The sequence below is a fragment of the Podarcis raffonei genome, chromosome 6 (genome assembly GCF_027172205.1).
Source record: "Podarcis raffonei isolate rPodRaf1 chromosome 6, rPodRaf1.pri, whole genome shotgun sequence".
NCBI lineage: Eukaryota > Metazoa > Chordata > Lepidosauria > Squamata > Lacertidae > Podarcis > Podarcis raffonei.
The window spans coordinates 53495210-53510305 of NC_070607.1; the positions used below are offsets into that span (position 1 = coordinate 53495210).

The 15096-nt window shown below is 44.2% G+C and overlaps 1 protein-coding gene across 1 annotated transcript; it reads right to left on the reverse strand.

Annotated features, from left to right (window-relative positions):
• Positions 1-227: 227 nt before the first annotated feature.
• Positions 228-5104, reverse strand: PIM1 (Pim-1 proto-oncogene, serine/threonine kinase). The gene is made up of 6 exons (XM_053392955.1): positions 4845-5104; positions 4498-4604; positions 4247-4297; positions 3727-4093; positions 2061-2237; positions 228-1587 (listed from the first exon to the last, which is right to left on the reverse strand). The coding sequence occupies exons 1-6, from the start codon at positions 4924-4926 to the stop codon at positions 1430-1432; spliced, it is 942 nt and encodes a 313-aa protein (XP_053248930.1). The 5' UTR covers positions 4927-5104; the 3' UTR covers positions 228-1429.
• Positions 5105-15096: the final 9992 nt, after the last annotated feature.

Here is a 15096-nt window from a genome sequence, read left to right on the forward strand (position 1 = left end):
ATGTTGCAATACAACTGAAACTTTCATACCCAAAGTAGTTTATTGGTACCATTAACCCAGCATTTGCAGGTTAATGCAACCTTCTGTGGCTTTCTTCTGCTGACATTTTCTAGCCGGAAATAGGGCTACAAAGAATTTGAGTTAAACATTTTGCAGCAACATTGTGAATATGAAACAAACTGGGCATCCAAAGTCTAGTACTGCCCATTGAAGAGCCAGACATCTGATTAAAATCAAGTTTTCATTTTTATTTAAAACTGCATGTATAAAAAAAATAGCAATTCTGAATTCCCTGTACAGTATTAGCTATTAACAAAACCAGCAGACTACACACCAAATTACTTATAGAAGCTTGACAATGTTGAAGTCCAGGGTATCTTGCTCCACTTTAAGTAAGAAGAGTACTATGTACACATGCCCTCCCCCCACCAATACCTGTGAAAACATGTCTCAAACATTCGGGGAGGCTGAACAGCCACAGCTGGAACTATTTACAGATGGCTGAGTGGCAGGTCAGCTACTCCATACAGTGGCAAGACATCAAACAGAGCAGAATAGGCATAAAATAACCCAATGGAGGAAGGAAGTTGGGAAAGGGGAGGAGGGGGCAATGTGACAGGATTTCAGGTCAGCAGCTGTAGCGGTGAAGTGTAGGCTAAGAACCCACATGATTCATAAATAAAATAAATAAGATCCTAAAGTTAGGATATTCCATTAAAAAACCCTAGAAATAAATTAAAAAAACAGGAGTAAAAACATTATAAACTGCAATCTTCTGTACACCAAGCTTTGTTCCTGTATTGATCTGTACAAATTTACAGTTAATTGGGTTGCATTGTTTGTGCACTTGAGGATGCCTTCACGTGAGAGGCGGCAAGAGCCAACTCAGAGTTCATATTGGACAGCACATAGCTAGGGTTTGCCAGTGGATCACCCACAGCCTCTTTTCAAGCAGTTCTTTTAGAAGGTGGAACAAACCAAAACCCAGGTAAATCTTGAGGCAGCAGCAAGGAAGGAACGCTCAAGTATTTTTTTTCCCCCAGCACAGCTCAGTTGCAACTGAAGGCACTCAGAACATGGTGACACAGTGAAGACAGGGGCCAGTCCAAATCGGTATTTCCCCATCCCAGATTCCCCCAATTGAGAGTCTGCTCTAGCTGTCTGCTCCACTTGTTTCATATTCTAGGATTCAGCAGGTTATGAACACGCATGGAGTTGCTCAAGTCATCTAGTGGCAAGGACGTTTGCAAAGTGGGACCCAAAGAGTTTAAATCCACTCGACCAGGAGAGATGGTTTTTTCAGGCTTGGAAATGTCTCCAGGCAGCCTGTGTCTGCAATGAGATGATGGTATTCCTGTAAAAATCCCCACTCAGCCAGAATCAGTAGGGCAGAATTCTGTTTTGCACCCCAAAAGGATGAGACACACTGCTATTTTCTAGACTCATGCAGTAGACTGTGCAGTTGGATCTCAGCTGTTTCCTGAGACAGAAGAACTTCTTGCATCCAAGAATGGTTCAGAATATCTTCAAAGGATGGCCGGTCAGAAGGCCTCAGAGCTAAACACCACTTAATAAGATGCTGGCACTCTGCAAAAAGAAAGGACAAAGTTGGAATAGGTGCATTGCTGAGGAGAATCCACAAAACAGGACACTGATGATGCAACAAAATCTCACCCTGCTTTATGAAACAAGACTGTTTTACATGGCTGAAAGAATGTTTAATTAATGTTTGTTTTGCTACTCATACCAGGGTGTGTTTGCTTCAAGTTTGACATCAAGGGAATGATTCAAAATCTGACTGGAAGCCCAATAACAGTGTTTTAGGAACACTTGCTTGTGCAATTTCGATGGTAACACACCACTTAATTTCAAATTCTAGGTTTTCCCCCCTCAACAGCTGAAGTGTTACTTGCGTGCTTTAGCATATAGCAGTAACATCTAATATAAAAGCTGTTTGGGATCATCAGAAATACTTCCAAGTACTGCCTCTCAAAGCAGAGAGTTGGATAAGCCCTGTCCACTAAGTTATCCCCTATCTCATAAGAGCGGCAGACACTTACCAGGAGAAATCCTTTGCCGAAAATAAACTTGACCTCTTATGATCTCCTCATCATGTTCAAAGGGGATATCACCACAGACCATGTCATAGAGCAGTACTCCAAGCGACCAGACGGCAGCAGATCTACCATGGTACCTGTGGTAGCGAATCCATTCTGGAGGACTATATACACGAGTCCCTAGAAGAGAAAGAAGAGGAAGGTCTCATCATGAGGTTTAAAATTCCTACAAATCACCTCAGTGCTGATTTTTTCCAGTGCTTGGGACACACTGATCAAAGGACCAGGAACATCAAGTGAACTAGTTTTCAACTATGACAATGCAGTTAGTAAAAACCAGGCATGGACTTCTGAAGGCAAGCTGCTTAAGATGTTGACAAAGACTGAATGTACAGTATGATGGGGTGGCTTTATCTTTTAGTTGTGCATGTGGTAATGCTGAGATGCAGCTTACTTGCACCACTGCAGTAGCTCTTGGCACCCTTTGTTGTAGTATCTGATCTCTCTCCCCCACCCACCTCCTTGCAGGCAGGAAGCAAGGATACTGAGGTCAGAGCTGCTAGTCTGGTTTCCAGCCACGTGACTCTTGTTTACAAACTTTGGGTTGTAAAAAAAATCCTCATGAGCCACCAGGGGGCACCAGAAGCTTGAGTAATTGTGCAAGAAAGAGGGCAACGGAGGGAGGAGCAAACCCACCCCTGGTCATTAACCGTTAAATTAAAAACAAAACAAAAAATGCAAGGCAGCTCATGCCACTCAGGAACCCAGAGGCAAAAAACACACACAAACAAACCAAACTGAAAGCCAGCCGTGATTTTTTGAAAGTCAACAGCTCATGAAAAGAGTCGTTAGCAACGGCTAGAAGCTTGGTTTGTTTTCTGGAAACAATTAATGTCTGTGAGCAGCTCGCATTTCTATTCAAATCTTCAATACTTGAATCTCCTTTCCCCCACATGCACATTTTGTTAAACAAATTATTGATTTGTGCTTCTTAGCAGGGAAGGTAAGTGAGATGAATGTAAACAGATCTCTTCCAGATTAGATTTCACAACATTCATGCCATGACGAAAAGCAACTTTCCATTTAAAATGATTAATTTAGTGAGGTGGCAGAGGCAGCAGATCTTAGCAACTACCTCCTCCGCTTTTTTGTACTCTGCTCTTCGTAGGGACAAACTACAAAACCCTTTCAGTCATCTATCAGTTTTAGAAAGATAGCAATCCACGTACTTTAAGATTTTCCCTTTAGTTACAGATTTTGATTAGCATTCAAGGTTTTGAACAGTATGCCTGCAAACATGTTTACATTCAGCCTTGCACTTCTGCACTCCCTCACAAGTGAATTAGTAGCCACTCAGATTTACAACATATTTACTGCCTGGTTCCTTCACTTTCTATTTTCACACCACAAATAAGACAGTAGGTTCAGGCTCATGAAAAAAACCATTAGCAAAGTCTAGCAGTTGATTGGAGTTAAATCTCCTATCAACAGAAACTGTGTGTAGGCAAGAGGCAATCAGGATAAAATGTATTTCATAAGAAGAACAAGTCCTACAGCTCAGAGGAAGAACATGTTCCATTGCTGCAAAGCACTCAAACCCCGGGAACACAGTGTTTCAAAAAGGAAATTCCCTGGCTCGAAGCAGTGAATGGAAATTGACAAGACTCACCATCAAAGTCAGTGTACACTGTGTCCTTGAGCAGCGCTCCAGATCCAAAGTCTATAAGTTTGAGCTCTCCACTGCTCAGGTCAATCAGGATATTCTCGTCCTTGATATCCCGGTGCAGAACCCCACAGCTGTGACAATGTCGAACCGCCTCCAAAACCTGACGGAAAAAGCTGCGAGCCAAGTCTTCGGGCAGAGCACCCCGCTCCGTGATGAAATCAAAGAGATCCTGCACGGGATCAGGCCGTTCCAAAACCAAAATAAAACTGTCCGGCCTCTCAAACCAATCCAGGAGCCGGATTACACCCCGAAAGCCAGAGCCAACCTTCTTCAAGAGCAAGATCTCCATCGGTACCCTCGTTCCACCAGGCTGCAATGTGATTTTTTTGCGGGGGGGAAGAGAGAGAGAGAGAACAGGATTCATGAATAGGCGAATCAATCGACCTGCATTGTGGCAGATCATTTAAAGCTGAAAGAGATTCTCTCGAGCAACACGGGGGCATTCCTTCGATCAAACACTTACCAATTCCCCCCATTCCGAAACCCGGTCGCGGGACACATGCTTGATCGCCACCTACGAAGATTAAAGAGAGAAAAAATGGAATGAGCGATCAGGACCGGTAGAAAGAAATGCCATGGGTGGCGGGGAGGGAGGGGGGACTGGAATGAATGGAAGGGGTATTTCTTTGGAGAAAATTGGGGTGAGAAGAAAACGAAGAGGGAGAGCGATGGGGAGCAAATGGGAGCACAATCCACCCGCGGCCAAGCACTCACCGGAGCTCCATCCGCCAGCCGGGTCCCCGAGTAGACCGAGCCGAAGCCGCCACTACCGAGCAGCGGGCCCACCTGGTACGACTTCTCCAGGGGCTCCTTTTCTTTTCCTGCGAAGGGAGAGAAAACGAGGGATGGGGAGGGGGGGAGGTCAGTCCATTGCGCCTCCTCAGCAACGCTGCTCTCCCTCCCGCCCGATCTCTCCGCATCAGCCGCTCCCCAAACAAAACAAACCCCTGGCCACCACCCCAGCCCCGCCTTCGCCTCACGACCCCGACCGACCGTGAGGGGCGCCTGCAGGCCGCCCGACCCCCCCCCCATCCATCCTCTGCCCCTCCGGTGTGGCTGACCTGGCACGGGCTTGACCGGGTGCAGGTCCCCTCCGGGCGCGGAGCACAGGTGGGCCAGGGAGTTGATCTTGGAGAGCAACATTCCCGCCCCGTCCGCGTGTTCCAAGCAGGCCGGGACCGGCGGCGTCGTCTCTGAGGCAGCTGCTGCTGCTGCTGGGTTGGCGTCTCCGAGGCACGGGCGGGAGCTGCGGGCGGGGTCGTGCCGGGCCAGCCTGCTCCCTCCCGTGTGGCGCGACGGCCCCGGCCTCAGCCGCCTGTAGTAAAGTGGGAGGGAGCAGCGCTGGGGCGGAGCCGGGGAGAGCCGGCGGGCAGGTCTCCAACAGCGGCGAAGCTCCGCCCACCGGCGCGGAGCCGGCCAATCGGCGCCGCAGCCGCCAGCCCGCGCCTCGGCTCTCCGTCAGAATGGAAAGAGACTCGACGTGGCGGGAAGGAAAAGGCGCCAAAGAGAGGGGGGGAAGGAGGAGGGGGCGGCGGAGGGGGGCGCGGAGGGGAGCGAGGCTTGCTCGGGACCTGTGGCGGGGAAAAGGGAGAAGACAATGAGCGAGACAGGCTCCCCGGGTGCTGCTCCGCTCTGGCAAAGGGCAGTCCTCCCCTCTTAGCCACTCGCTGCTCGCCACAGATATAATATGCCCTCCATCTCCCATGCGTTGGGCTCCTTCAAGGAAATAATTCCCCATTGCCACCTGCGCCATTCATTCATTCATTAGCTGCATGCTAGGCAGAAATTCAGCAGGTGCCGATTTCCCTATCGTTGCAATATTTTCTTTGGCAGCCTTTTAAATATCTGCCTGTTGTGCAGCCCATTCCAGCACAGATGCCTCTTCACGGGGGCGGGAAGGATGGCGACTGCCAATCATGTTGCCACCGCCACAGTTTTTTCATGATTAAGTTGTTCAAAAAAAGCTGCGAAATAAATCAGTAGCGTGCTCAAGTGCAGGATTTCCCCCTCGCCCGCTTCCCCCGCTGCTGAGGAGTGAATGGCAGCCATGTGATGGGCTTAGGGTGTGCATTTGGAGAGAGTGGCGTGGTGGCCAAACCAGCTCTTAGTTACTCCGAGGCCTGGGGAGGAATGAAAATTGTTCTATGTTCCGCATTGCTACACATGTACTTTTTGCCATCGAAATGAATGGAACAATGGTCCTGTATTTGCATAAGCCTTTCCCAGGTTCATTTCTTGGTTACACAAGAATGTAGCAGAGAGAAAAATTCCAGCACGAGACTGATAGATACATTATGAACAACAATTACAGGGCTATTTGCAAGATAATTGGTCCAGCAACTAATTAAAAACAACAACAGCCAACAGAACATGGATACTGATGAGGCACAGGAGGTTTTGAGTTCAAATATCGGCCCTTACCATTGATCAAACCCTTCCAACATAAGTTATCAAATGCATATGCAGAATGGAATTCAATTGGAGGGACCTTCAAAAAAGCTGAATGTGGGGTATTCAGGACAGACAAAAAGGAAGTACTATTAGACACAGCTCATGATGGAATCTGCAAGATATAGGGATGGCTGCAACTGGCTTTAAAGGCCATTGGACAAATTCATGGAGGACAGTGCTATCAGTGACTACTGATCATGTTGGCTGTATGTACTACTTGCCAGAGCAGAGGCACCATGACTCTGAATGTCAGTCATTGGGGAACATGAGGGTGCTTGTGGGCAGGACCTATAGGCATCTGGCTGGACAGTGAGACCAGGATGCTGGACTAGAAGGGCCTTTGAACTGATCTGATAGTGCTGGTCTTATGTTCTTATTTTCTCAGGTAACTCCTGATACACTATCAGTTGAGCTCACGCACTTGTCTCTGGAATAGAAAGTTCTAAATGATAGTAGAGATAAAGGTAAGATTAGAACACATGCTTACAGCAGCCAATTAGGCCATGAGGTGTTCTGTTTGAAGCAGCAGAGTATTAACATCTCATCTGATACTGGCTGTATATCCCAAAGGACAGGAATTACTATACTTCAATAAGGACGAGTCACATCGTCAACAGAAGTTTGTTTAAATTTGATATTTCATTTTGAGGACACTAGCATAACAAGAGCATAGCAACTGTTTAGATACACTTTGCACTGTGGTGACACTGGAAGTGTACAAGTGTAAAAGTTTCATAAATTCCTATGCTATATTGCATGAATTCCAATTCTGTTGGAATGTAATTGTATGCAATATTTTGTAATTGCACCTGGCAGAAAATCTCATGAAGTTCCTTTTATTGACTGCTTTTAACAGCTGACACTGTTCCCAGTAAAGATTTTTGCAACCTTTGTCCTGTTCTGGCAGAGGATGATATGTGTATATTGTGGTACAAAGGTAAAAACATGCGACCTTTAAAGGGTGACTGTCAGAACAAGTTTTGCCCTTGTTTTTATTCTCCATAAGTAAGCTTGCAGAAATAATTAAAAACAGCAAATCATTTTGCAACATTTTTCTTTCCTGTGAAGTGGAAGGGAGCAGCTGTTTAAAAAACAAGCAAACACTAACTTCCTCGGAAGCCAACTATTGTACTGTAATCTGAAAGTGAAACTCTCTATAAATACAATGAAACTCAAAGAGAAAATGCAGCTTGACTTAGAAAAAGAGCAAACACTTACTCCTGGATTGTATCTTCAGTTATTTAAACATTTTAGGCAGATGTGTATAAAATGTCCTCAAACCTTGCTGATATCAAGAAAGATAAATTAATGTGCAAGATGAGGGCATAGCATAATATTGTTTTTATGTTTCCATTTTCAGCGCTTCTATTATTCTGTAGTCATAAAACTATATATCCATACCCAAAAGGAATAAAATAACCAAAAATAGGCAAGTGGTAATATTTGTAAAAGGAACATAGCTGGGATACTTATTGTCTCTTTACTTCTGAATTAAATTTATCAGAAGGCATCTAAGAAAAAAATGACAGAATGAAGCAGGGAGATTACAATTGCCCAGTGTGATATAGGTTGCTACCCTCAAGTAGTATTGATAGGCTACGAATCACATGCAGCTTCCCTTGGGGCTAATATTGTAGGTGATGCTGTCCTTCTCTGGACCCATAAAAACACTTTCTTGAATGAGAAGTGTTTTTTCTATGACCCAAAGAGCTCCACAACCTACATAAGAACATAAGAAACCATGGGCCTAGTCAAGGGGAGGCGGGGAGGTAGCTCCCCCCCATCAAGTAAAACAACAGAGATACTTAACTAACTGACCAATCATGTAGGTTCTGCCCCCCAAAAAAGTGCTGCCCCCCAACAAAATTCCTGGGTACGGCCATGTAAAGAAACTGCTTTATATACTGAGTCAGACCACTGGTCCACCTTGCTCAGTATTGTCTACATTTGACTGGTAGTGGTTTGAGACAGAGTAACTCCCACTCGTACCTGGAAAAGGTGGGAATTGAATGTGGGCTTTTTGCATAAGCTCTACCACTGAGTCTCTGTCCCACAACTTTTTCAAAGCACAGTTATGCTTCAAAAACAGAATTCTTTCTTACTCAAAGTTTATTAAATGCATAAAATACATATATGCATGTAACTGTGTGTCTGCACATTGCAAGATACATATGTGAAGACCAGCACAGTGGCTTGCCCCCATCTTGCAAAGGATGCTCCGTACAATGTCCGTGCTGCCTGCAGAGCACAGCACAGTATAGGATTTCTCTGTTAGAAATGGCTGACAGCTTCTCTGAAGAAGTTCTTCTGTTAAAAGTAGATTGAAGTTTCATTGGCTCAAATCCAGGCTTCAATGCAAGAAGTTACATTACTTTTGGCAAGCACTAGAGGCTTTCTGATAATAACAAACGCCTTCGTCACCGTCCCAAACTTGACCTGTTTGGCTGCCATGGTGAAGTCAGCCCTAATTGAATTTTTCTGCTAATCTTGTCATGACTTCATCTCTTCCTGAAAACATGTGCATTGGCAGCTACATCTGCACATGCTCCCAAACACACACACACCCTCTTTCCTTGGTAAAAGTAAAAATTCCAGCCGGGAATTCTTGACCAAAGTACCTTTCAACAGTATGTTTCTATAGAAGTTGATGGATGAGTTGCTTTCCAGAGTTCCAAAGATATTATAAATAATTTACCAGTAGTGGGTTCTGATTACTCAAGTCTATTAACATTTAGAGCAAAGAACTACAGCCAGTAGCCTCTAAATTATTACAGAAGACGCCAATCTGTGTTCTCTTCTTTTCTCCTCCCAAACAGACTGGGAGCTCCCAGCATCCCACACACTTGGGAGGTGAATTGCTTTGGAATTAATGGATCTTACTGGAAATTCTAGTGATTGTAGTTTCAATGTTTAAGTTGTGCCCACGCAGCTGTTCAGACTGCTTGTGAACTGAAAGTATCTAACCGTTTTTCCAAACTCACACAGAACTTGGCATTCAAACCTCAGACACCACTGTTGTTCCATAAGAGATTTCAGGAGAAACAGTGAAAAAACACACACATACAACGGAGATGTAATGTTTTCCACACTCTGTCTCTAATCAATATACTATTACGTACAGCAGAGAAGCAAATGTTTAAATCCGTCTATATATAATTTTGAAGTCATCAAGAACACAGATAACAAAAGAGTCATTCCTGGGAGTTGTTGTGTATATAATCCCTCTTGGAACATTTGCAACTATAAAAGGTGACTCATATTCTGATAGGATGAATGGAGAGAACATGTGATAGGTAGATAATGGAAGAAGTACTCTTTCCATTCATTAAGATGCATACATCCCACACTACATTTTGTCAGGGATCCCCGCCCTGCATATGCCAAATTTAACTCCAATAACTTTCAATGCACTCCTGATTTCTGGAAACATATTCCTTTTTAGTTGAAAAGTTCTTTAAAAAAACATGATTAGCATTTTTGTTCTTAGTGGAAAGAAATATGGCAACTATAAAAGGGTGGCCTGGGAAGTTGTGTACCTTGGTTTATGTATGGACAATTTATTTATATGAATTCTTAGAGCAAAGAGAACTGATTCCATATTCTCCAACATTGGAAAACAGTGGCATAGTGCTTCATGCACTATTTCTTTAGTTTATAGCAACCTCTCCTGGAATCATTCAAGAGCAAAGAGGTTTTTAGTAACTGTGGGTAAATCATGTACTTGAAAAACATAATTCTCCTGTAATATCCACTATTCCAAAAGAATCTCACTGTAGGACATGAAAGAGCAGGTTATACATGCATCCTGACAAACCCTACCTCCAGTCTGCCAGAGATTTGAGCATCAGTGTAGGGTAATGGTTAGAATATCTGACTTAGGACTTCAGGTCCTCATGTAGCTGTGTCGGTTGCTGTGTCATCTTGGGCCAATCTCACTGCCTCTCTGCTTAAAATACATCACAGGATAATTTGGAAGCGGCTGTCATATACACTTTCCAGAGTTCCATGGAGGAAGGGCAGAATAAAGGGGGGGGGGAGGAGATTTAACTTGAGGACATATAAGGGAAGGACACTGAACAAACAGAATGACAATTCCAGCAACTCATTCTATGATTGTGGCCAAAGGTACATACTGTTGCATGCCACCCCACTCTTCAAATGGTGCAAGACCCCAAGGGGTCCAGGTGCTTGAATGAGGGGCAGTGGAGACTGTGGTGTCTTTAGGATATATGGTTTATTTACACATATATACAACCTGAGCTATGGCGGAGGGTCTCACAACATTAACACCCCAAGAAGGTCTGGCTTCTCCTGTAGCCACAGCCTTGGAGTCAAGCAGAAATCAAATATTTCTCTCCCTCTCAGGTTTCTGCCTGCAGCCTGCTTTTAACCCAACTCTGACCCTTCTCACCAACAGCTGGGGAGGGAGGGAGGCCCACCCATTTGCCCTCTGGCACAAAGCCACTTTCTTTGTTACCCTAAGGACCCAAATTTAGTGGGCCATTAACTCAACCTGGCCTGACTATACCAACAATTTAAGGCTTGCCCCAACTCTAATCTAATCAATTTGAGAGTGTGAATGAGGTGCAAGAGACATGACTCAATGCATTGATCAGTATGTCTGTCAAAAGCCTTGCAATGGGCGGGAAAAGACTCTTTTAAAGAGATCTATTACATGCCCTAGCAAAACTGTAAATGAGATGTCTGAAAATGACCCTAAAGGTAATAAGAAGGAAACCCAGCCAGATGGGTGGGGTATAAATAATAAATTATTATTATTATAACTATTCTCAATGGATAAATGGCAGGGTTTGTGTCTGGTTTGTAGGCTCAGTTATGGTATATAGGTGTTTCTAGTCTGGAAGGGATGGATGGGAAGACAGCCCTGCTCAGCCAGGGGTCAATCTTTCCTCCTCACCTCAGTTGAGTCCCCACTTCAGATTAGAGAGAACTGTTTTCCCTGCCTGACCTTGGCCCATCAGCCTAGTTTAAAAGGGAATAGTTGATCCCACTCCCAAGCTTTATTGTTATCACTTCCAAGTCTTTCAATGTAAATCATATTCTGAGATAGCAGTGGCTGTTGATTTTCATACTCTCTGTAGAAAACACCAACACAATAATATACGAGGGTTGTATTCAGTGCAGTTCTTAGTGGAGCATTCTGTGAGAGCAAGCATTCATCCTTGCACAATGGAATGTTATCTCCCTCTGCTCCCACCGCCAAGTATGTCTTAGGGTTTCCCCAACCCTATAGAGCAGATATGGGGATGCATGTGGAGAGGAGAGCAGGGAAAGTTTTACTGCATATATTTAGTTGAATAATACCCAAAGTATTATTCAGCAGCAGCATTCATTCAATCTTCTCAGCATTTCACTTGCTTGTATACAGTCCCTAGCATGTTTGGGGGCAAGTGATCCTATCTGAATGGTAAATGAAAGAATTGAAAATGTTGTTTTCTCAGGTTCATTTTGCACCTTGGTGTTTACCAGGAGCGGCTCCATTTCTGTTGCCACCAGCTGCCTGACACAGGCAAAAACTGTTAAAGACAAAGGAGCTCTGACAGATCCAGGCAGCTAGCTTTTCCCTTGGTCCAGAGTGCCCACTTCTAACATTATTTTTAATGTGTGGGAGCATGACATACAGAAAACAAGGGGAAGAAGAGACCGTGCATGGCCTACAGAGAAAGGAACAGTCTCCCCAGACACATTTTGGAAGCAGATGTTCTGTCTCAATCCCCTTCTTTCATTATGGTCTGGTTAAAAACCCCCAGCAAGAATGGATCAGAACTAATTAACCTGAAAGCTAAAGTCATTCAACCCTGACAAATTCCCCCATCCATTTTCTTAAGTGAAAAGGTACAACCATAAATGATAAACATTTATTTCCTTAAATGACCTGCCCTGCTGACTGAGATTTCCTCCCCTGTTAGCTGATTACCAACGAGAATGATTCGGTTGTTTTGAGTTCTGCTTAGATTCTAGCTTTCTCCTTGGTGAATGGGGTTGTGAGAGGGGTTTCAGCTGTTAGTCCACACCACAGTTACGCATGTCTCCACACACTTTCTGGAGATTTGGGCCTCACATGACCCGTTCACCTCAAGCAAACGTCAATCTGCTATTTAAAGTGTCCAGCGCTGCACTCAGCAGTCATGTGAATTAGTACTAAGAAGCCTGCATTCTGTTCTGAATGGATTATCGCTGAATTCTTTAAACTGATGGCATAAGGTGCCAAGCTGGCAGCCCTAGATCTAATCTTCTCTGTTTACAAACACTGGACAAAGCTGCCCTATTAACATGCATCATCTAACCTGCAGGGATATACAATCAACCGAAAGCTGTCTGACTCTTTCCATGATCTATATGTCGAAACTGATTTGTGTCAACACGGAGTGGTGATTTCAATAAGACAAGTGATTAGAATGAATTTGTGGCTGGTATCATTGGGCTTTGGTGTGCTGAAGGACATGCAGTTAGACTGATCTTGCAACAGGCAGAGCAGAAGTCTCTGTACCCCAAGGCCTTATTGCCTCTGGGCATTGACCCAGCTGCAGCCATGAGTTTCAGATGCAGCTGTACAGAAGCTTGTCATTAACAGACAATGCTAGTAGTTGCCCAGCATGTTAGCCTTTGCATGTTGTTTGCACAAAGATCAGAATGAATCTGAAATTCAGCACTTAAAGCAGGAAGTTTCTAACCTTTGCCTATCCAAATGTTATTGAACTCCCATCTCCCATCAACCCCAGCCATTTTGGCCAATAGTAGGAGATTATGGAATTTATAATCCAACAAAATCTGAAGGACCACAGGTTCCTGATCCCCGACTTGAAGGAAGTAACTGCAAATTGTGCATTTACCGGTAATTCCCACTATTCACTGAAAGCCAGGTTTTCTGTGGTTAGCTGCTCACACCAGGCTTTTATTTCCCAGGGCTTGTTCACATACATAATTGTCCTGAGGGAGAACAATTTCCTTAAATGTGACCATATAATCAGTGGTTTCTTATTGGGAGATTAATGCGGCTAATACACTGTCAGCACAATCCTATATAACTCTGCTCAGATGTCCCAACTTCCTCCCAGGTGAGGTGGTTATAGGACTGCAGCATATCAAAATCCACATGCTTACCCAGGAATGCAAAATTAATGCATGGAGTTCCCATGCAAATAAAGATCAGAGGCCTGCATTCAAGGTCTGGGCCAGATCCTCCAAGTGTCCCTATTTTCAGGGACAGTCCCAGATTTACAGAAGCCGTCCTGGTTTCTGATTTGATCTCGGAATGTCCCACTTTTCCTTTGGGCATCCCTATTTACACTGGAGAAATATTGGAGGGTATGGTAGGACGTCCCTATTTTCAACAGAGATATGTTGAAGAGTATGGAGTTATGCAACCTCTGAGCCAAAGAGATAAGTAACTATACAACCTTTAGAAGACATCTGAAGGCAGCCCTGTATAGGGAAGGTTTTTAAATGTTTGATGTTTTAGTATGTTATATGTCAGAATCCACCCAGAGTGGCTGGGGCAACGTAGTAGGATGGGTGGGGTATAAATAATAAAGTTGTTGTTGTCGTTATCATCATCATCATCATCATCATCATCATCATGGAATAGGATGGCCTTACTTTCATCAGAGAAATGTTGAAGGGTGTGCTGGGCTAGTAAATTCTGAGGTGTGTGACTCTTTCCCTGCATCTATCCCCATTTGCCATCTAAGTTCCAAATCAATGAGAGGCACTCTTTTCCTCTCCTGTGGCACTTTCTGTCCCCACACCTTCTTCCTCATCTTGGTGTCTCCCTTGCCACTTTCTCCCTTCACTCTTTTTCTCCCATCCATCTCTGTGTCTTGTCTTATCTCACTGACTCAGTCTCTTGCACACATACTTATACACACACACATTCTTCCTCATCCCTTTCTTTCCTCCTCATCTCTGTCTAGCTTCTTCTCATCCTTTCTCTCCCCCCCCTCTACAATCATGTCACTCTTTCCCCACCCCTGCCCTGCCACAATCTCCTCCAGGACCCAAGCACTGTTTGCGGTGAGGATTCACTGCCACGGCCACAAACATGATATAGCATTGCTTATCCCAGAAAAAAATAACCCCCCTAAATCAATAAGCTGTGAAACACTGACAGATATATTCCTGGTTGCATAAACAAGCTCTCGAGGAAGTCAATTTTCACACAGGCACCAAATGGTGATATTCCCCGCCCCACGAAGACGCTGAGTGAGCACTCATTCTTGCTTGTGATACCACATCTAGCCAGGTAGACAGCAAAGCTCTCCGCTGAAATTTGATCCCAGTAGCTACTATAGAAAAATGATCGCAAATTGGTCAGCGACCCTGGGGAAGTTCTGTTGTCTTGACATCCATGAGGAGAGGGAGGCACAGACCTAGCAAAATCACACTGTTACACAACTCTTGTCCCTGATACAATGGCTTTTCTTCAGAGTGGTTACCAGAAAAAGTATTTTTATTCCCCACATGGAGTCAATTGTGCGTAAATGTCTCCTTCTACAGAAATCAAAGCATATTTGATTTCATTGAATATTTCCCTCGTTTCACTTTGGGTTTCATGGTTCCCTTGTTTAAACAATTAGAATACTCCAGATGTAAAAAAAGATGTAAAAGGTTCCAGCTTGCTCCCTTTCTTGTGCTTGTTTAGAGTAACCTACTTTCCCAGTTGATATCAAATACCCCTCCTCCCACTATCACCTCAAGTTACAGTACAAGCTGCCAAGGATATCAGTTCCTCATTAGTTATTGCAGTTCACTTTAGCACCTTCTTCTGCAGGGTACTTCTTTGCAGTTATATTTTTGGCTCTCGTGTGCATTCATTCAATGCACTTGAGAGCTGGAAGCCAC